At 32.2% G+C, this 22,306-nt stretch overlaps 2 protein-coding genes and 1 non-coding gene across 6 annotated transcripts; all 3 read left to right on the top strand.

Moving 5' to 3' along the window:
- The first annotated feature begins 7,020 nt into the window (after nucleotides 1-7,020).
- On the top strand, nucleotides 7,021-12,276 carry LOC7464287 (uncharacterized). 4 transcript variants are annotated; one of them, XM_024582630.2, is made up of 8 exons: nucleotides 7,021-7,334; nucleotides 7,787-9,061; nucleotides 9,147-9,240; nucleotides 9,364-9,521; nucleotides 9,625-9,676; nucleotides 10,009-10,103; nucleotides 10,197-10,290; nucleotides 10,537-12,276. In XM_024582630.2, exons 2-8 carry the CDS (start codon nucleotides 7,883-7,885, stop codon nucleotides 11,061-11,063), a joined length of 2,199 nt encoding a protein of 732 aa, XP_024438398.1. In that variant the 5' UTR covers nucleotides 7,021-7,334; nucleotides 7,787-7,882; the 3' UTR covers nucleotides 11,064-12,276. The 4 variants fall into 4 exon arrangements, with proteins under 4 accessions (XP_024438398.1, XP_024438399.1, XP_024438400.1 ...); XM_052446082.1 differs by lacking the exon at nucleotides 7,021-7,334 and adding an exon at nucleotides 7,347-7,500; XM_024582631.2 differs by having other exon boundaries at nucleotides 7,022-9,061; nucleotides 9,150-9,240.
- Nucleotides 12,277-15,503: 3,227 nt separating this feature from the next.
- On the top strand, nucleotides 15,504-18,647 carry LOC7464286 (thylakoid lumenal 17.4 kDa protein, chloroplastic). The gene is made up of 4 exons (XM_002318404.4): nucleotides 15,504-15,748; nucleotides 15,883-16,010; nucleotides 17,067-17,313; nucleotides 18,260-18,647. The coding sequence occupies exons 1-4, from the start codon at nucleotides 15,625-15,627 to the stop codon at nucleotides 18,481-18,483; spliced, it is 723 nt and encodes a 240-aa protein (XP_002318440.3). The 5' UTR covers nucleotides 15,504-15,624; the 3' UTR covers nucleotides 18,484-18,647.
- A 233-nt stretch (nucleotides 18,648-18,880) lies between these two features.
- TRNAG-CCC (transfer RNA glycine (anticodon CCC)) lies at nucleotides 18,881-18,951 on the top strand. Its single transcript has one exon. It is a non-coding gene; the product is annotated as a tRNA-Gly (tRNA).
- Nucleotides 18,952-22,306: the final 3,355 nt, after the last annotated feature.

Raw genomic sequence — 22,306 nt, 5'->3', positions numbered from 1 at the left:
CCAAAAGGATGGGCAAGAAAGAATATCCCAATTGAGGAGGGAGAAAGGAATGGTTTATATTAGCTAAATTACCTAGGGTTAGATTAAGTTTTTTTAAAATATTACAAAATTATTCATTCTTTATTAACGTGTTTTAAAGAAAAAAAATAATCATGTAAAAATTAACCTGATATGACCTTATCAACTTGATAGGTCCAAAAATAACCTATACAAAATGAAAGAAAACATGATTTGATTAAAAAAATTAAGAAGACATCTTTTTTTAAAATAAAATTTGAGACGACAACATATATATTAGATAAATTTGGATCAACTTAGGTTAACATGTAAAATTCACAACTTATATTATGAGACTGTGATAACCTCATATAAAGCAAATAAAAAAAACATATTAAAGCTTAATTCTTAATCAACCCAATGTTGAAAAATTAAATTGAAAAAATCAATTAAAAAGAAAAAAAAAATACCTGAGTCAACTTGGGTTAACCTGTCAAACTTGGATCATGAGACCGAGATGATCCCATAGAAAGCAAATTAAAACAAATTACGAAGCTCATTTCCCAATCAATCTAGTGTTGAATGATAAAATTGAAAAAAAAATCAATTAAAAAATAAAAAAAATAAAAGAACTAAACTTCATAATTTATTTCAATTTTTTTTATAAGATTATCACAATCTTATGATCCGAGTCGCGGATTTTACGGGTTAACCTGGTTGGGTCATGTTGTTTTCGGTCCTTTTTTGTAATTGATATTTTTTAAAAAAAATTATCCTTTTATATTTAGTTTAATTCAGAATTAAATTTAATCATTGATTTTGATTTATTTTTTATAAAATTAACTCATTCTCAGATAACTCGAAATATCATAACTTTTGAAAAAAAATCTATAACCACTCCATCATGGTGGTTCATTTTATCACAATAGAGTCCAAGAAGAAATTCATACACATTATTGATATTATTGGATCCTATAAGAAATGTCTCTCTATTCATTTGAATTCAACAAATGTAAGTGACTTGTGTATACCATGCGTAAACACGTTTGTCTCTCATTGAGTATGACCTTGTGTACTTGCTACGCACACAAAGTTGTCAAAGAAAAGGTTGGTGTAGAATTACCCGGAACATTCTAGTATTAGTGTCTTCTTGTCTTAATATTAGGCTAACATAATCATTAATCCTTTTTTTTCACTTCAAAAGTATATAATATTCAAAATTATTTTGATATATTTTCAAGTAAAACATATTTTTAAAAAGCATTCTGTATCACAATACCAGTGAGATATGAGGAGCTTTATTTTCTTGATTAACCTTTTAAATTAAAATTTTAAAATTAGCATTTAGTAAAATTTATTTTAAAAATATATCAAATTAACTAATACAAAGAATACATTCTTATAAATGTTCAAATAAATCTAGTCTTGATTAATGTGAAAGTTGTTCTAAGATATCTCTAATAAAGTCATGTCAAAAAAAAAAAAAAAAACTTTGGCCCAATGCATGCCATGTCCAACTTTCATGAAAATGACAATAAATGAACGTCTTCTGTGCATTAAAACAATGAGCAAACAAATTTCCAGATACAATGATGTGGAAACAAGCATGAAAAAGAACAATCATGGTGAAGGTTTATCAGCAAACATTGAAGTAAATTAATGTTTGATCATTTGGAAACAAGCATTGCTTTTGCTTTTTAACTTTTTAGGGTTTTGTGTTGCTCTAATGAAGACATAAACCTATAAAAGTCGACTTTATTAGTACCAACTTAACCTGTAATTGCTCTTACATTGAACCTAGCTATGAAGTGTTTGTTTTATTTAGCTGCAGGGAAGCCTTTTTTAGCATGATCATTCACGTCCTTTTTTTGTGTGTTTTTACTAGAGTTGTTAAACCTGGTAAAAGGTTTGAGTCACGAGCGTAATTTAAATTAATTAAAATAATATTATTTTATTTTAAAATAAAAAACAAAGTTAAAATGATGATGTTTTGAAAAAAAATCTAAAAAATTAAATCTGATTTTAATTAAATTGTAGGTTAACTCGTTGAGTTGACTGAGTTATACCGAGTCAATTTCGTTCTTGTATTTGTTTTTGAACAAGGTATGATCTGGTTTAATAAAAATAATTCTTACCACGATTATTTGTATGATACTGCAATTGAAATTACCATATGTATCAGCACTTTTGGTTGAATTATTAATGGAAAATACCTCGAATTAAAATCATTTCAGCATTGCACACGATAAAGTAGTTAACTTTCTCTTGAAACATACATATTTCAACATAATAATTATTATTATTATTATTATATATTAGATGGGGTCTGAGATCCACCTAGAGAAAATTGAAAACTACAATTGTATTGTATTTAGCATCCTTAATATATATTACAAAGAGGAAGCTATAAAAGGAATATATACAAGGATCGATCAAGCTATATAATATGAGATGCATAATCTATGCTCCTATAATCAAGAGTGTGTTTTGCTATCCTAAAGTTAAGTCATGATCAGTGATATCATATAATCAAGCTTTGATTATGTGATGGCATTATTTAGCAAGAACAGAGTACCATTAGTGACGCCAATCTTGGAACATAAGAGTTGAAAGCGTGAGAGTGAGATAGCGACTTAGTTAATAGATCAACAAGTTGATCTTTAGTAGAGACATATCCTTTCATTTTGAAACCCAAGAAAAGCAGAAGTCACCTCGTTATATATCTCATCAATTGCAATCTCGCCGATACAAGAATAGATCATCTTATTTTCTTATGAAAATTTATTATCAAGGAGTTCCAATATTTCAAAAGCAAAATATTTTAAATTTATATTAAAACAATTTTTATTTTTAGAATGGAAGGTCAAGATTTTAAAAATTATTTTGGGTAAAAATTCCTTTATTGAAACAAAAAAGAGAAAGAGAAAGAAGTGAAGGGTCACTCAAAACCATTATTTGTCTGAGTCACTAACAAAGCACACTTAGGAGTAATGATCATTATAATGGGGTAATGTTGTATTTTAGAAGAAAATTTGATCTCTTCATGGTGATGATAAAAAGAGGGAAGAAACATTTCCTACAATGAGACAAGAGAATATTTTTGTTTACAAAACATAGTTTGATCCTTTCAAGATAACTAGTGACAATAAATTGAAAATACTTCTGGAAATTTTTTGCTTTTGAATAATCTTTGTATTTTTCATAATTAGATAGGTCACCCATTACAATGAGATTAATGTTGAAAAACTTTTAAGTTTTTCACGAACGAGTAGGTTGCTCATGAGAACTAGACCAACTGAAAAATTTTTGTATTTTTTACAATTAGATAGGTTATCCATTACAATGAGACCAATGTTGAAAAACTTTCAAGTTTTTTCATGAACAGGTAGGTTGCCCATAAGAATTAGACCAACTGAAAATTTTTCATATCTTTCACAATTGGATAGGTCGCCCATTAATGAGACCAATGTTGAAAAACTTTCAAGTTTTTTTTTTTCACAAATAGGTACGTCACTCATGAGAATTAGACCAACCGAAAAATCTTCGTATTTTTTCGCCTAAACAGGCCACCCGAAAAATCTTTGTATTTTTCAATTGGGTAAGTAATTCATTACAATGAAATCAATGTTGAAAAACTTTCAAGTTCTTTACTAATAGGCAAGTTGCTCACGAGAATTAGACCACTTTTGAAAAACCTTTGAATTTTTCACACCAAACAAGCAAGTCGTCTGAAATAATTAGACAATTTTTAAGAAATTCTTTTATATATTTTTCACCAACAGGCAAATTACCTGGAATAATTAGACTATTTCTGAAAAAATTTAGACTTTCTACCAACAAGCAAGTCGACTGGACGATTAGACAATTTCTGAAAAAATTTTAGAATTTTCAATAACAAGATAGGTTGCCTTTCAAATGACTAACTTCAAGATTTCACTAAGAAGGTTATCTATCAATTTACTACTTTCAAAGTATTCAAATTTATGAAAGAAGTAAAAGTTATTTTCAATGATGTCTCAAGTGAATCCACAAGTCACTTCTTTCTCTTGAACATTTGTGGTAGCGCAATTGGCAACCACATTAGCAGGACGATACTTGAGACATCATTTGGCTATATTGGCCAGTTTGGTCACAAAGTTGACAAGCTGGTGGTGGTGATTACTGCGCTGTTGGGATTTTTTGTTAGGAGTTCTGTAGTTGTTGGTTTTCTGAGAAGAATTACCTTTGTGATAAGAGTAATTAGTCGTGGCCACCAAGGTGGAGGATATTTCCAAATGCTTGAGAGATAGGTTAATTTCATAAAATATATTGTTAATTAATTTTGATTTAAAAAATTAAAATCTAGTACCACTCTCTTGCTTATGACTCCATAATTTCTTAGAAAATATCGTAGTGAAATTAATTACCCAGAAAAAAAAAAAACAATCATACTGAAATTTCTTATATATAATTTAGTTTTATTATTGTTAAGTTCATAATTGACTATTATTATTATCATCATTAAGAATTATCATGCGATCCTAACTAATGAGGTAGAATCACCCTCTAATTATTGATCCAATTCTAAATATTTCACCTTCGCATTGACAGGATATGAGAGAATTTGTTCTTGATCACATATATTTACCTGTTCAGATTTTCAGAATCCAATCAATTATTATTAACAAGCATGCATGCATGCATAAACATGGGACTACTATGCTCTTTATGAGCCATTATTGCTTCCATTTTTGTCGGCCTCCGACTATTGACTCCTCCGTCTCAGGACGGTCACCGCCCACATCCTTCCATAAATTGCTCGGTAAACTGTCACCACCTTTCATAAATTACTTAAATTCTACATAAATCTCCATTTTTTTTTTTTAAAAAAAAGAGAAATAACGAGGGTAGTTCTTTCTCAATTACAAAAACCTTAATTACCTCGATAATATTTCTTCGAACATAGTTTTTTTTTTTTTTTTGCAAAATCTGAAATCTTAATGCCGGGAATTAATGTCGTTTTAGGATAATCTCTAATTCTTAAGAAGAAAGGTCAATGAGAAAAACTAGACTGGTCATGGTACAAAGACAAAGAATGCTCAACGAACGGGTCTCTATCATACAAAATTGAAACACCTCCTACCATAAAAAAAAAAAAAAAAAAAAAACAAAACAAAAAACAAAAATAAAGAAATATGTCGTTTAATTAGTTAGTTAATTAATTAATTAATTTTTTGAAACTCAAATTGCCAAAAAGAATGAGATATTCCACTCTAAATTACCAAGTCAAATGCTTGAGGCTTTGAATAGAAATTAAGTGGGGATTAAGATAACTACCTATATAATATAGTAGTAATACATATATAATATAAATATATTTTTTGGATTAAGTTTGGATTGATTTTTAAGTGGGTCAAAGTTTGATAATATTTAAACCTTATTTATTATTTCATTAAATAAGATAACTTTAAAAAAAACTCATTCAAATTAATATTCATCATATTCAAGTTAAATTATCATGAAATTAACAAAAGGAAAGGATAGATTGCTTTTCATATAATAATGATAGTCGTAAGTTTGACTTTATATCATTTGTAAATTACGCAAAACAATCCAACTACTGTTAACAGTTAATAAAAATCCATTTGCTATATATGTCAAAACTTTATAAGTAATAAAATATAACCATGTGGCACATATTTTTAATAATTTTTTATATATATTTTTAATTAATTATTTTTATGTGTTGATGTCAAAAACAATTAAAAAATTATTTTAATATATTTTTAAATAAAAAATATTTTGAAAAGCAATTAAAGTTAATAAAATTGTTTGATTGAATTGCCTAATAAATATAACAAGTGTATAGTGGAATGCATAAAATTATCCACACAAAGTTTAATATATGGATTTGATAAAAAATAAAATATCGAAATGGAATTTTCCCAAAAAGATTGGTCATGCACTTTTGCAATATAGTCGGTTTTTATTATATTTCCATGGTGTTTACACCATTTGACCCAACTAAACCTTTAGTTATAAATAAATAATCTATAAACTATGATATACCCTCTATATCATATTTTATACATAAAAAACTAAGCAACAACAATTCAGGTTGAATTATTAGAAATGATTTTTAGATTAAAAAAAGAGTAAAGTTGTATTAGGTTACTGTAAGATAAAAAAAATATCAAAAAAATTGGTTTTGGTATAACAAATTCTATTTAATAAGAGAAGTTTGATGATAGTTGTTTTAAACTTTAATATTGCCTGAAAAAAAAAATTAAAATCAAGAAAGATAATATTTACTCAGTTTGATTTTATATTTTATAACGTTGTTTTGGTTTTTAAGCGTGGTGAATTGGTTCTTGAATGTTATAAGGATGTTGTTTAGATTAAAATATGTTTAAAATGAGTTTTTAGAATAAAAAAAATACTTATCTTGATTTTTCAGCCATCTCAATAATGGGTGGAATTTGGACAAACAGATAACATATTGTTTGTCTTTCCAAATTTCATCGTCTATTATATTTGTTTTGATTTATTTTCTATAAGGTTATTTTAATTTTAAAGTTGTGATTTTACCAGGTTAACCTGAATTGATCTAAATTGATTTAATATATCATCATTAATATTTTTTTAAAATATCATATTAATTTTTCTTCAATTCACCTTTTATTTTTTATGTTTTTATTGTATATTTAGATAAAAAATAATAATTTATTAAAACAATAAAGCCTATTACTTGATTTACAGGCTTGCTCAAATAAACATAATTGACATGGGTCAAATTAATATATTATTGCGTCAAAAATTCATTTGAATCTATATGTGCTTGATTTATTTTTTCTGTCATCTACTTTTTTTTTTTTTTTTGATATTATTTTTATATTCAAGAAAAAGTTTAATTCGGCCCGCCAATAACACGGATAGCAACCTACTCTTCTCTGTGTCTTTTTATTTTAACTATTTGTTTTTTTAATTTTAAAACAGTAATTAAAATGAGACATATAGCTAGAAGAACCGGAGAGAGAGAGAGAGAGAGAGAGGGAGAGTTAGAGAGCAACTCTCGTTTCTCGGGCCATCAGTTCACGAATTCCAAGGAAATATTTCTTTCCTGTTTTACCCTTCGATGATTTTTTTTTAATTTATAATTTATTTGTGCACATTGTTTTTTCTCTTAATTATTTTTATTTTTATTTTATTTTCTCCTTCTGTTGTACTGTCGTTGTAGTTTCCTTGCTTTCTTCACATATATGAGAAAGACTAAAACGTTTACAAATTTTAATGGATGCTTTGACCTTTGCCCTCTTCATTTTCAGAAAAATCTCTTAAACAAAACAAAACAAACCCATGTAAGCATTTCCTTTTATTTTTATTTTTTTTGAAAATTTTGTTAAAAAAAAATTGAAACTTTTTTGTTTGTTTAATGGGAATACGCAACTCATAATTCTGTTTTATTTCTACTAATGCAATCACATGATCTTCTACTTCATGTTGATGGGTTTTTATTTTTGTGTGGTGAGATTATGTTATGAATGCTAAAGTTTGGTTCTTTTGAGTGAAAGATGAATTTTTTTTGAAGTTTCAATTTTGATAGTTTTGTTATTTTAAGTATCGAGCTTCTTTTTTATTTAATTTATTGAGAGGACCAGGTTCGATGGGTTTGAATTGGAATCCATGTTTGATCTCTTAGTTTTTATTTTATTGTTAATGTTGTCATTGCTGTTTGATTTATTAAGTTTTTTTATGGAAACTAGAGGCTGATCTTGGTTTTTGTGTTTCTGATTTGTTTTTGTTTTTCTAGCTATTTTGGGATTGCTTGTGTTGAGGGATAGAGTTTTTAGCATAGCTTAAAAAAGGTTCCTTGAGAAGGGGTTTCATGGGTTGAACTCAAAGAATAATGGGAAGTTTGAGTGAAGAAGAACACCGATTTTTTGATGCCTATGAAGACATTGCATCAATTTCTGATGCAAAGTCTGATAGCTTTGAGATATTTGATTCTCATTCTAGTTTTGACAACTCTGTTTCGATTAGTCTTCACCATGAACTATGGATTAAGAGCCTTGGAAGTGTTCAGGAGCAGCGGAGTAAGTTCTTTGATTGGATGGGAATTGGTTTAAATGAAAATGGGAATAGGAATTTAGAAGCATTTAATCCAGAAGGAGAGAGTGATAGGATTACAGAAAGCAGTGGGGCTGTACTGAGAAAGTCATGTTTCGAAGATGAATTTTGCTCTACTCGGTCCATGATGTCATGTTGGTCTAATGGTGAATCTAGTTTGTCAGCGGAGTTGGGTTTGATGGGGAATTTTGTTTGCAGAGAAGGGGATTCAGGCGGGGGAATGGTGTGCAAAGTAGATGAATTGGGGCAAGATGTGAAAGCAAATGAAGGTTGTGAAGTGGACTCAGAACAGTCAGTAGCAGCAGAGGAATCTGAGAACATTTCTGAGTCATCTCCCTCATTTCAGAAACCTATGCAGAATGAAGTTGGGGAACCAAATACTTTGGTGGATACTCCAAGAAGGCTTAAGAAGGGGTGGTTGAGTAGAATACGTTCCATTTCATGCATTGTGTATAGCCTACGGGAAGCTGACAAATTGAGACACGATGATGATGATGATGATGATGCACTTCTGCGGTACAGGGTACAAAGAGTTAAGGTTCACCGATATGGGAAGCGAATAAAGGAACTCTCGGCTCTTTATAAAGGACAAGATATCCAGGCCCATGAGGGTTCAATTTTGACCATGAAATTTAGTCCTGATGGGCAGTACCTTGCAAGTGCTGGCGAGGATGGGGTTGTGCGTGTCTGGCAGGTCCTGGAGAGTGAGAGATCAAATGAACTTGACATTCCAGAAATAGATCCATCCTGCATATACTTCACGGTGAACCAACTATCCGAGTTGAAACCCCTCTTGGTTGAAAAAGAAAGGACGGCTAAAATGAGGAGCATGAGGAAAACATCAGACTCTGCATGTGTCATTTTCCCTCCAAAAGTTTTCCGGATTTTGGAGAAACCATTGCACGAGTTCCATGGGCACAGGGAAGAGATCTTGGATCTCTCATGGTCCAAAAATAATGTAAGTTGCTTCATACTGGATGCATTTCTCTAACAAACTGAAGAAAACAAAGCATAATATTTACAGATTTTTTTTTTTTTAAAAGCAGCATTTACTATCAGCTTCAGTGGACAAAACTGTCTGTCTATGGCAAGTGGGACGTGACAGTTGCCTCAGAGTTTTCTTACACAGCAATTATGGTGTGCTTCTGGCTAATTTTAAGTTTCTCCCAACATATGTTCTGTTAGTTTACCTGTTAGTCAAGTTGAATGACCTTTCTCTTTATTTTGGTTATTTATTTATTTATTCTGTATGTGATGCAGTAACCTGTGTTCAGTTTAACCCTGTGGATGATAATCACTTCATGAGTGGTTCAATTGATGGAAAAGTCCGCATATGGGCAGTTAATAGTTGCCAAGTTGTTGATTGGACTGATATAAAAGATATCGTTACGGCAGTGTGTTATCGTCCAGATGGGCAGGTTTGACAAATTTCCCTCAACTCTTTTCTCTTAAAGAATTGAGGATCTGGGGGTGTATTTTCCCATGTTAAGTGACCTCATGGAAAAACTTCTCTTCATGTAGGGAGGGATCGTTGGCTCTCTGACAGGAAACTGTCGCTTTTATAACATGTCAGGTATGCATATTCAGATAGTTAGCACCTACTGCATTCTTTAGGTGTTAGGACATAAGTAAGTCAAAATGCTGTTACTTTTCATTTGTAGAAGTAGTTCTTTTGACAGTCTGTTATATCCTGGTTGAATTACATGTCATAGGGGCAGTCCGTCATGTAGGGAGGGATCGTTTTATGGATTTTATGCGTGAATTTACTGGTTTAAATGGGTTGTATCTCTGAAAAGGTTCATAATAATTTAGGTTCCATGGTAATAAAGATCTAGTTTTGCCTCAGATTAACCTTGAGTTTTGTGCATTTAAAGAAGAAATGCATATTCACTAAATGAGCTATAGTTTCACCAGGTTCAGACAGTTACTTGCAACTTGATGCTCAGATCTGCTTACCTGGTAAAAAGAAGTCACCTTGCAAAAGAATAACTGGCTTCCAGGTATTTGCCTCCTGCCTTCCAATGTTGCTTTTGCTGCCTTTTCTCAGTTCATGTTGTTTACTATTTTACTTCATTATATGCCTTTAACTCCAGTTTTCCCCACAAGACTCAACCAAAGTAATGGTGAGTTGTGCTGATTCACAAGTCAGAATTCTTCAAGGACTTGATGTGATAGGCAAATATAAAAGTACGTATCTTTAGCTTCCATTTTGTTATCTTTTTCTCAATGTCATCTATTAATGTTGTTTCAGACAAGTCAGAAGTTTTTGTGTTAAACATTAATTGCTTGTAGATTTCATATCGTGAAACCCAAATGGGTGTGCTGCCTGTAATTTTATGAAATGTGTGAAATATAAGACTGTTTTATTATCTTAGTTATCTAAACTGATTAATTTTTAATCCTGATTTTCTTAAATTTCTCCTTGCTCTTTAGGCAATACAGCAAACCAGATATCTGCATCTTTTACTTTGGATGGAAAGCATATTATCTCGGCTTGTGAGGATTCCAATGTACATTTGTGGAATTACATTGATCAGGAACAACATGCTACTCCTCAATCAAAAAACTCCAGGTCTTATGAGCATTTCTCTGCCAATGCATCTGTTGCTATACCTTGGTGTGGATTGAAATGTGGGAGCTTAGATAATGGATGGGGTTTTCGTGTCTCTGACAATAATTCACAGGAAGTTCTACCTCTTTCTTCTCCGGCTCATTTTTCTCTGAGTCAAGAATATTTCTCAGAATCCTTTCCCAAGGGTTGCGCTACTTGGCCAGAGGAAAAGCTTTCTTCGAGCCCATTATCTACATCATCAGCAATGCACAAATCCCAATACAAGTTTCTGAAAACTTCATGCCAGAGCACAGACAGTTCTCACGCTTGGGGTCTAGTCATTGTGACTGCAGGGTGGGATGGAAGAATAAAATCATTCCACAATTATGGGTTACCAGTTTCTGATTAACCTATGGTGGTATTGCAGTGCTTCCAAGAATCAAGATTGATCCTATCTGTTGGGATTTTTAGTGCTCCCTTTGATGGATTACCTGCCGCAAAATCTGATTTTGCGTAGCTGACCAATTAGCATTGAGTTTGACATCATAAAAAGTCGCCAGCTTCATCAACTTTTGCTGAGAATATGCAGTGTAGATGAATGTTTGAGACTTCGGGATGGGCCCTTCTTGTTTCACGGGTGTACTGTAAAAGAAGCATATATGACAAGTGGCAACAGTTCTTTGGTTGTGATGATTATGCAGCTTGGGAAGAGCTAGAGGCTGAGGTTAGCCTATCTAGATTCCCAGCTTAATTATACAATTTGTTGATAATTTTTGCACGAGAAATTTGTCTGCTCAGCCCAGTAAAAGATGTGCAAGTCATGTGTTATGAGAGACCAATTTGAGATTCTCTCTTTATAATAGAGTTATAGAGGTGCTTGTGGGACCTATGTTTAACCTCTTTCTTTGGCTTGCTAAGATGGGAGGAGGGAATCCAGAGCTGGTGGTTGCAGTTTATTTGGGAGAAAAATGGTAGGGAACTCTGCCATTATAACTTGTTGGGCAATCTGAATGATTGAATTGTTTGTCTGCCATTTCATGCTTCATGGTAGGGTCGATTTCACCTGAGCTTGACGGTGGGGTTGTTTTAAGCTTCATCTTCAGTTGAATGATTTGTTTGATTAGCCGAGTGCTTATGTATGCTGAGTATCTGATTTGCTTGGTTGGGTCGATGTCACCTGAGCTTGATGGTGGGATTGTATTAAGCCTCATTTTCAGCTGAATGACTTGTTTGATTAGCCCAGTGCTTATGTATGCTGATTCCCCGATTTGCATGGTGATTGGATTTCCAGATGAAAGCTTCTGCCTTTATTATTTCATGGATGCTGGCAGGCAGTTGACTAACTTTGATCATTGCTTGAGTGGTGATCATCCTCTCTTTTTTCCCCACTAACAGAATTTTGTATACTGTATCTCATAATTTTATTCTAACATCACATAGATTAGTTTTGAGGCTATTTATCTTCAGAAAATCTAGAAGAAATGCCCTCTGAGTTTAGCATATGCAATTGTGGTTATGTAAATGAACATATTCAGAGGTTAATTTCCTTGTAAACTGTTGGGGGAAGTGGCCTGGAAAATGAAAATTGATGAGCATTTGTGCTCGGCTTGTATGCCTGATAATTGTGTCTCTATCCAAGTACTATGGCTATCTCAGAGAGAGATTTATTACCAAATAATTTCCCATCTTTTCTCTCTCAATCTGTTCTGTAACACTGTAACAATCTAAGATTCTGTTTTTTTCCCCATCAGATGCTGATGGCACAATAAATTATTACCTGTTAGCCCATTTCAGTACTCGGCTAAAAAGTCAAAAGAACAGAGCAAATACACGAAAACTAGGGGTTTTTTCTCATCAGAATCTGATGGTACAATAAATTATGCATCAACAAGGAAATACAGAAACATGGATTTAAATCTCGTTGCTCTGTTTTTGGTTAAGCCGGGATCTGTTCTGGTGGGCCAAGCTGGGGCAGGAAGGTGACGCCACTGCCAATTATTAACACTAAAATTTCATCCTCTTCAGACAAGAACTTCTCTTAAATCATTTCAAGGGAGCTACAGATTTATCATGGGAGGCTGGTGATGGGGATTTCAACTTCTAAACTTCGGCTTCAAGTTGATAAAATCATTATAAGAAAGAATAACGTAACTTCGTGCCTATTCTTTTCTTCTTTAATGTGAAACATCCACATGGGTGGGTGCCATATAATGGGTTAGTGACCTTGGATTCCTCTTCGCATGTATTTCTGCATTTGATTAAAAAAAAAACAAAGATTAAACACCCATATATTGCACCGCATTAACAAGCTTACCCTTAATCCAACATCTTTTATGGTAGATTAGTTAGTTTTCTACCTGCTGCTGCGGATAATGTTTTTATAGTATTATTAAACGTAGGGTCTGTTTGGAAATGCAATTTAACCCGTGTTTTTTTTTTAAAAAATTAATTTTTGTTTAAAATTAATATTTTTTTAGTATTTTTGGATCATTTTAATGTGCTGATATCCAAAATGATTTTTAAAAAATAAAAAAGTATCATCTTGATGTATTTTTAAGTGAAAAACACTTTGAACCGCAACCGCTATCACAATCTCAAACAAGCCGTTAGCCTAGCCTAGTATAGTTTTTGAATTAAATTAGATGAAAGTTAACCCTGTATAATTTAATTGATTTAATAAATTTATTTATAACTTAATCAATCCGATCAAAACTCGTTTGATTTAGAAAAAAAAAGAAACTATTAAAACAAGAATTTTTTAAATCAATTCTATTCATCTTAGGACTCAAATCATGTCTCCACCGAGTTTAATAATTAAAGACCGACATGCTTCTTTGCATCATAATCCAATACCTTTTAGGGTAAATAAGACAGAAACAAAGGCATTAATTTGACGTGGTTTACAGAATTAAAGCACTAATGGGCCATATTATGCTCTTAATACCATGCAATTAGCACTTTATGATGATATCTGAGGTCCCTTAATTAGGAGACACAAAATAATGACTTGGGTTTCAAGGGACAAAACCTAAGTAGCATCATATATATAAACTTTGAGCTTTAAACCTAAGTGGACATCCTTTTGATCTGGGAGATTAGTGGGGTTATTTTTGTATTAACTTGAGTAAAACTTTTCTGATAGATCCAATCACAGAAACCCGACAAAGAAACAGAGCATTTGTTGCCAATCCCTACTCTACGCACTACCTAGGGTTTTGCTTTGTACTTAGGATTAACGAACCTGTTTACTCCACTAATTGAAGTACTTGTTAATTACACATGTTTCTGTTCTCTTTTGTACTCTTGTGTCACCAACTCTTTGGCACTCAAGAGAAAAGAATCCTCTTTCTCTGCGATTATGTTATTAAAAGCTTTCAATACATCTAATTTAACTATCAATAACATAGTAATTAAACTATATTTTATATATATATATAAAAGTCATAATGATATGGTTTTTTTAAAAACAAATAAATAAAGTAAACGGTTTTTAGATAGATCGCAGGTCAATTTTGATCAATTTCCTTAAATTGTTTTGTAAAAGTCGGCCCATATTAAATATCAAATTGTCCCGTCAGAATAACCATGTTAAAAAATATTATTTTAAATTGTTTAGGGACATTAGACCTGATTTGTCCAACTATGTATATTTCTAGCTTAGTTGATGAATAAAAATTGAAATATCGGGGTAAAATATTTTGAATTGGTTTTTGGATATTGAGATTAAGTTTTTAATAATGGAGAATTAATAAGTTACTAATTGATACATTCATAAGAGATCAATTTCATAGTTTTTTTTATGTGAAAGGAAAATTTAAGAATGTAGAATTCACTTTACAACCTATTTAAGAAAGTCTAATGTAGATAATATAAATATAATTAAGCAATTAACATGTTGGAATGGGCTGGACTCTCCAAAACAAACCAATTTAAGGGCTCTGAAAAAGAATTAAACCAGCCCAAATACCAAGGTGTCAATAAAGCTTGCTTTCCTCTCCTACTCTCCTGCTCCTTACAGGGCTGGATTACTGGTTGGGCCCTTCAAGTTGGGGTTAGGCCCTCTTGGGTTATTTCCTGTAATTTTACTATTTTAGTTTGTAATTTGGGATGATCTTTTTACATCCTCCTCGGTTAAGTAACTAATAATGAGTAATTAGTTTTGAAATTATAGTATTGATTAGTTTTTTAAATTATTTTTTTGTTTAGAAATATATAAAAATAATGTTTTTTAATTTTTTTAAAATTATTTTTAACATTAACTTATAAAACAATGTAAAAATATAAAAAAATAATTTCAAACAATCTTTTTTTTAAATAATGAAACACAACTTCAACCATAAAACATAAATAATTCTTTAAATTCTTTAAATTATATTTTTAAAAAACCATAAACATCACGCTATCAACATAATTATTCTAAAATTTATTAAGAGGATAATGTTAGTATTTGTAGGAAATAATATATATATATATATATAGAGTAGTTAAACCAAGTCTTACCCAATTTGAAGAGTTGATTAAAAAAATTAAATTTTAATCAAGATTTTATGGACCAGATTTTTAATGATCCAACCGAACTCGATTAAAACAATAACAAGGAAGAAAAACAAGATATATTATTTTAATAAAATGATGGATTTAATGATTCAAGAACTGGCTTGGTAACCTCATGATTTAGTTTTTTTTTTTTTTTGGATGAATACCCTAATAAGGTATGACTTAGCATGCCAAGACCAGTGTTAGAGATGAGTCTATCCTGACGAGATATTTTGTTCAATGGTAGACAAGTGGACTTCGCATCAAAAGACACAACCTGTTCCTATGTGTTCTGCCACGTCAGATGCATGCATGAATGTCCATCCTGGAACCGAACCTTTCAAACGGATAACTCCCAAAATCAACAGTGAGCTGACACTTGACAGACAAACAACACAAAGAAAGAAACCTCTCCCTCCTGTGATTGATTAAAAATGGCAACAGCAACTTTTTCCCTCCCTCTCTCTCAAAACAAATTCCCTCTTTATCACTTCTCTTCTGCGCGCCGTCGGTTTCCCATTCCAGACCTTCACTCACCTCTCAAAATCTGCTGTTCTGGTAAGTTAGATCCTTCACATCCTCTTAACAGGTTCAGAGTTTGCAAATTTGTTGCTTATCAGGGATTTTTCTTTAATGGGGCGACTTAAAATGTGGTTAACATTCGCTGGTTTTGTGGCTCTTGTGAGTGGCAGGTAGTAGAGATGGTTCTCAATCAAGGGAAAGCTTGTTTCAGTTTAAGAAGGAGATTAATTATGTGGCTTGTGGCATTCTCGCTGCTTGGGCTGTGACTGCTGCTTCACCTGTAATTGCTGCTGGTCAGGTTGAAAGAGCCCATTTTAGAACTTTATTTGTACAATTAAACAAAGCATCTATATATAGAAATTGTATTTTAATTTTAGATATTTCGGACAAAACAATTCCTTTGAAGTTTTGAAACATTGCCTAAATATGCTTGCAATTGTCAAAGCTATTCAATTATGATCTAAAGGGAACTGTGTGAAATCTTGGAGAAGTGGGGGTGAGGGAGCTAAGAACTGAACCTTGAAGGAGATATCTCCTTTTGATGGCATGCTGCAAAAAAATCCTGGGTGTGTAGAAATAGCCTGAACATTTCTTGAGTGAAAGGAATGGCCACTCTTGTTAGTTGATGTGTTTGGTAAAGCATCTCGGGTCAAAGGGTAAAGGATTTATTTCTTACTTTGAAGATTTATTAAATCACAATTGTTAGAAAGGAAGTGTGTCGGCTTGAGTTGAGAAAGAATTCATGTTGTCGAAAGAGGTGAATCATTGGCAAGAAATCTTTTCACTTATATGTTGGCAATAGAGATCTTGCTAGTTGGTGTCTTTGGTAAAGCAACTTGGGTCAAAGGGTATAGGATTTATTTCTTAATTTACTCGGAAGATTTATTAAATCACAATTGCTAGAAAGGAAGTGTGTTGGCTTGAATCGAGAAAGGATTCATGTTGTTGAAAGAGCGGGATCATTGGAAAGAAATGTTTTCAATTAATTGTTGGCAATAGAGATCTTGCTATTCTGCCTAAGAGGGTGCAGCAGTGTCGGACTCTTGCTTTGTATTATTTTTCAGAAATTGATGTTTAGCCACTTGTGGCACACTCCTGGACGATTAAAAAATGGTGAATGTTGGAATTGCAGAATTGTTAGATCACCTCTTGCTATCTTGTTGAATCGTGGATGACTTTGTTTTCCTTTGAACTTACTTATGCCATCCGGCATTTTGATCTTTTAATTTTTAAAATTTTTTTTACACAGAGCATGTTGTTGCCATATGAACAATAGCAATAATAGTAACAACACTAATAGAAGCTAATTTCATTGTTCTTAAATTTTACTAGACTCAATATGTTTGCCTTGCAGAGGCTGCCCCCACTATCGACAGAACCCAACCGCTGTGAGAAGGCATTTGTCGGGAATACGATTGGTCAAGCAAATGGTGTTTATGACAAGCCTATTGATCTTCGCTTCTGTGATTATACAAATGACAAATCCAATCTAAAGGGGAAGTCTCTTGCAGCAGCACTCATGTCAGATGCGAAGTTCGATGGTGCTGATATGACAGAAGTGGTAATGTCTAAGGCTTATGCTGTTGGAGCTAGCTTCAGAGGTAACTTTTCCATTCAGTCCTCAGCTATCCTCTCTAAATCATCTTCACGTAGATGATGAGCACATTGATGCAAATTTTTCATGGTTGAAAAATGAAAACGTCTTTGCACATTTATCTACACAAATTCACATTTTTATACATGCATAAACAAAGAGAGGAGAGGGAAACAGAACTAAATGGGCAGCTCATGTCAGGCTTAAGTCTTCTTTTCTTTCCTTCCCTTTTGCATTTGAAGGCGAATTTGTCCATGGAAATGATGAAGCAGCCTGCAAATGGTCTCTTTCTGGTAGTGGATATTGGTGGCTTGAAAGCCATTGAAAATGAAAAGCAGGTCTATACAGGTGGCTTGAAAGCCATTGAAAATGACAACTTTTTGTTTCTAACAAAAGCAGGTCTATACAGGTGGCCTAGCAAACTCTGAGAAACGTAGAAATATATGCAAATGTAAGGATCAATGATGCTAGGATGAGCAATGGCTTATTGTGCCTTGAGGATTTGGCATTCAGGGCAATAAACTTGACGTTCAAGCTCTCATCGAATCACTTCATTCTCTTGTCTTAACTGCATGCCTTGTTGTGATTCTCCTAATCGAAGCCAAATATCAATTAACACTTAATTTTTTCTTATGGCCTACGGATCTCTTGGCATCAATCTATCCTTCATCAACAACTATAATATATTTTTCTTGACTATCTGAAAACCGAAGCAGATCATTTATGCTCTTCGAAAATCAAACCAAAAATATATCCCTGAAATACGTGTAGTTTCCTAGAATAGCTAAATGAATTTCAGACTGATCAGAAAGCAGCAATCCTACGTAGGATTTGTAGAGTAACTATGGTTCTTTCTGTACATTCTTGAAGTGTTTCCTCTTGTTTTATTTGAAAATGTGAAAGTGTAGCGGTCAAGGAACTCATAGGATAACAATGATTCCAATTATTTGCAGGAGTAGACTTCTCAAATGCTGTTTTAGACCGAGTTAACTTCGGAAAAGCTGATCTCAAAGGAGCTGTATTTAAGAACACTGTGCTATCAGGCTCCACATTTGATGAAGCTCAACTGGAAGATGCTATTTTCGAGGATACTATTATCGGCTACATTGATCTTCAGAAGATTTGCAGAAACACATCCATTGGTCCTGATGGAAGGGCTGAACTGGGCTGCCGATGACCTCAAGTTTATCTCATGATTAATATATGTTCCTACATTTTATATATTCAGAATTATGTTGAGCGGTTCCAAACTGATATAGAGCAAGACAATCTTCATTCTCAGTGAATCTTGAACACAAAAATTTTATGAAAGCTACCATACTGAGACCCCCTTCTTTTTTTTCTCCCTCCCATGTCATATTCTCCTAGTCCTTTTGCTTGGTGCATTGTTTGATACAACCCTCTCAACCCTCATCAACATATCCCAGAATTACCCAGAATTATTTACTCTATCAATCTCAAGTGATTCAAACAAAACTTAGAACCTCCGACTACGAGGAGGCCGACGTGAAGCTGCTAGTCAGAGAGGTAACTAAAAGGTAGCTATTACATATTGGAACTCGGAAAGCAAACAGGCGCATCTAGTGTAGTGGTATCATAGTACCCTCCCACGGTACTGACCGGGGTTCGATTCCCCGGATGCGCATTTCCTTTGTCTTTTACTTTTGTGGCAAAACTACGTTAAGGTCTTTCTTGCTCGAATCTGAAAATTATTTTTCGTATTTAAATCTTGTTTGATGTCATGAAAAGCTGGGCTTCACAGTCAGTTGTTGAATCATTTATATCTTCTTCTTTTTTACTAGAATAATAGATAGATTAATTAATAAAAAACACCATTAACAGAAGCACTTCTGAATATTCGCTTTCTTGAGAAGAATTAATGATGGGAAGAACAGGGAGAGCCTTATCAACATATATATCCTTCATCTGATTCTAAACGCCTCTCAGTGCTAGACCTCATTTCCTCGGCCCATGGAGGAAGGGTAGCTGTCTCTAATGGCTCCTCTACCTCATCCTGTGTGTTAGAAATTTTAAACAGACGCATGCACTTGCAATCATTAGATACACCTACCCTATTTCGATCGTTTTGTGAAAATGTTACAGTATCATTTTGGTCTCCACAGGTGCGTGATTCTGTTCTCGTATCAGCATTGTGATTTTGCATGGTACGAAACTTGGAAAGATATTAAATGAATATTGTCCATTTCCTCCATCTAGCTAACCCCATTGCCATAGATCACTCTTGCCCCATCCTTTTGCATTCTCTCCAAGACTCATATCTAGTTGAAATCTCTGTACGTCTTGTAGGTTTTGTTTTCTTTTGATGTTTTGTAAGTTTATTTTTCTCGATATTTCTCTCAATGTATTAAACTTAAACATCACTCAATTCGAGTTAAATCAAGTTTTATTTCATGTTGGGTTTTAAAAAATTCTAAATTTTTTTAAAAAAACTTAAAATAATATCATATTAGATTACCCAATTAAATTTATAACCTAAATATTGAATAAGATAACAAGTTACTTTGGGTTTAATAATTTTGTTTGTATTAACTACTTTAAGCTATCAAGCTTTCCTTACTCGTGCATTACTTAGCTTGAGTTGATGGTATTTCAATAATTATTTTTGATTTATTTCTCATATTCATGTCACTACTTGTGTGTTTAGTACAAGAATTTGTTTTATATATATAACCCGGGGTATCCGGGTCAGTTTACGCGCACCACAATTAATTCTCGAGCCCACTAAACATCCTGCAAGCCCAGTGGGCATGTAAGACACCGCGGGGATGACAAATATGCACAAAGAGGATCGAACCCAAGTGCAAAGGAAGGAAACAAGTCCCTTCCCCCGTTAGGCCACGACCTCAAGTGCTTAGTACAATTCTTTGTTTCTTCCCTTAAATTTGATATGTGGTTACTTAATTTATTTGTAAAATCAAGCCAAGATTTGTGCTTTAAAAGAGACCAAATTTAGATGTATATTGCAGAGCGAGATTTGATGATTTTATACTTTGAAGAAGACTTTTGATTTGTCTCCAAAGTGTTGTTGAAGAATTTTTGTGGGATGTTTAGGCTGGATCCAACAAAACTTCAAGCATAAATGAATGAGGCTTGAGAGCTTTTGAGAGAGCTTCCTTACTTGAAGTACTTGTCTTGAAGAAAATTTTGTATCTCTAAGAATCCTTTTTTTTCTAGGATGAGACCCTCTATTTATAGAGGTTTGTAAGGGCTCTTGGGTCCTTTTTTTCATGCCATATGAAATTATTTTATTTGTTAATTTTTATTTATGAAATCTTGTAATATCTTATCTCATGTGTCAACCCTTCATTGGCCATGAAATATATAAAGATCCATTTATCTTTCATGTGATTTATTTTAATTTTGTTTTATCATTTTATGTAAAAATAAAATAAAAATAGCATAGGATGGAATTTGATTGGCAGAAATTTCTTTTTGTCTCTACAATCATCAATCATTAATCATTATCACCCGAGATTCATATCTAGGTTAAATTTAAAATTTTTTATTTTTTTTCTTTAAATTAATATTTTTTTAGTGTTTTTAGATCATTTTGATGCGCTGATATCAAAAATAATTTTTAAAAAATAAAAAATATTATTTTAATATATTTTCCAGTGAAAAACACTTTGATAAACAACCGCAACCACACTCTCAAATAGTAGTAGCCAGTAAGATATTGCTTAACATAACCACGAGAAACTTATGCCATGAGATTTCTTTTCTTTTATTAATTTGTGAATCATACCACCATGAATTACGTATTTCTTTGCCATTTCTTCCACAAAATGAATATTCCTTCCAGAATATAAGTAAGTGTGTCCCATATTGTTTACCTTTTCCAATGTGTTCGTTCATTTTAATAATAAAAACAAGTGATTTTTCATTGCATTGTTAAGGTTGTAGAATTAAGGTGTTTCATGATTTTCTCCAAAAAAAAAAAAAAAACAAAGGTATATGGAACTGACCTGTCAACAAAAGATTTGTTTATTAATTACTTGGCAGTCCCTTTAAGCAAAAGAAAGGACTAGAAGAGATAGATCACTTGGAAGTTGGCACTTATTATCATGCAAATTAATTAATGTATACTTTCATAGATTAATCTGAGGGACTAGTTTGCCAAATTGAAATTTTCAGAAATCGAAATCGATCTTTAATTAAAGTGAATCAAATAAAATAATTAATATATATATATATATATATATATATATATATATATATATATTATTTTCTTCAATTTCCTGGACCAAATTCCACCTTGATAATTAACTCATAAGTCTAGTGTAGAAAATTCAGTATGACGTACCAATATTCCACTTCACAAATCAAAGTTCTGTCTTCTATTCTTGATCCCATCGAGGTCTTGTTTTCTAGCCATATATACCAAACAAAAGATAAAAATGGGCAGAATCTGAGGCCAGAACAGTAAACAAAGCTAGAAAGATAAAACAAATCCTTGTTTTAAGGGTCGGTGACTGCGAGAGGCCAAGAAAGTAATATAATTAATTCATCGATTAGAAATTGCAGGCGAGCACCAAAACTTCTGCCAAGACTACCGATAGATATGCATGTTCAAGTTTTAATTATATTTATATAATTCTATTTATTATTTTTTGGATGGAAAAAATAAATTTTCATATTATATTTATTGGTTTCGGATACTTATTGAAGTATCCATTACTCAAATATTATTTATTGTTCAATAAAAAATAAAAAATTAATATATTTATATCTTTGAGTTGGATTTGAATTGAGTTTTGGATTCGGTATATATAATAATATCAATATTTTATTGAAATAAGATAACTACCAAAAAAATTCACCCATTTGAATATATATGTTGAGTTCAGTATTTATTAAGTTTAGGTTAAATTATCATTTTATTTATATAATAATATCAATATTTTATTTATTATCCGTGAAATAAGATAACTACTAAAAAAATTCACCCATTTGAATATATATGTTGATCAGTTCAATAT

This window comes from Populus trichocarpa, chromosome 12 (genome assembly GCF_000002775.5).
Source record: "Populus trichocarpa isolate Nisqually-1 chromosome 12, P.trichocarpa_v4.1, whole genome shotgun sequence".
Taxonomy (NCBI): Eukaryota; Viridiplantae; Streptophyta; class Magnoliopsida; order Malpighiales; family Salicaceae; genus Populus; species Populus trichocarpa.
This window is presented reverse-complemented; position numbering and strand designations above follow the sequence as displayed.

What these genes read in the sequence shown, in the direction of transcription:
- LOC7464287 (XM_024582630.2), top strand. Translation starts at nt 7,883, where the DNA reads ATGGGAAGTTTGAGTGAAGAAGAACACCGATTTTTTGATGCCTATGAA. An exon ending in AAAGAATAACTGGCTTCCAG is followed by an intron (nt 10,104 to 10,196) that starts GTATTTGCCTCC and finishes CTTTAACTCCAG; the next exon opens with TTTTCCCCACAAGACTCAAC. An exon ending in TGTGATAGGCAAATATAAAA is followed by an intron (nt 10,291 to 10,536) that starts GTACGTATCTTT and finishes CTTGCTCTTTAG; the next exon opens with GCAATACAGCAAACCAGATA.
- LOC7464286 (XM_002318404.4), top strand. Translation starts at nt 15,625, where the DNA reads ATGGCAACAGCAACTTTTTCCCTCCCTCTCTCTCAAAACAAATTCCCT. An exon ending in TCTCAAAATCTGCTGTTCTG is followed by an intron (nt 15,749 to 15,882) that starts GTAAGTTAGATC and finishes TGTGAGTGGCAG; the next exon opens with GTAGTAGAGATGGTTCTCAA. An exon ending in CTGTAATTGCTGCTGGTCAG is followed by an intron (nt 16,011 to 17,066) that starts GTTGAAAGAGCC and finishes TTTGCCTTGCAG; the next exon opens with AGGCTGCCCCCACTATCGAC.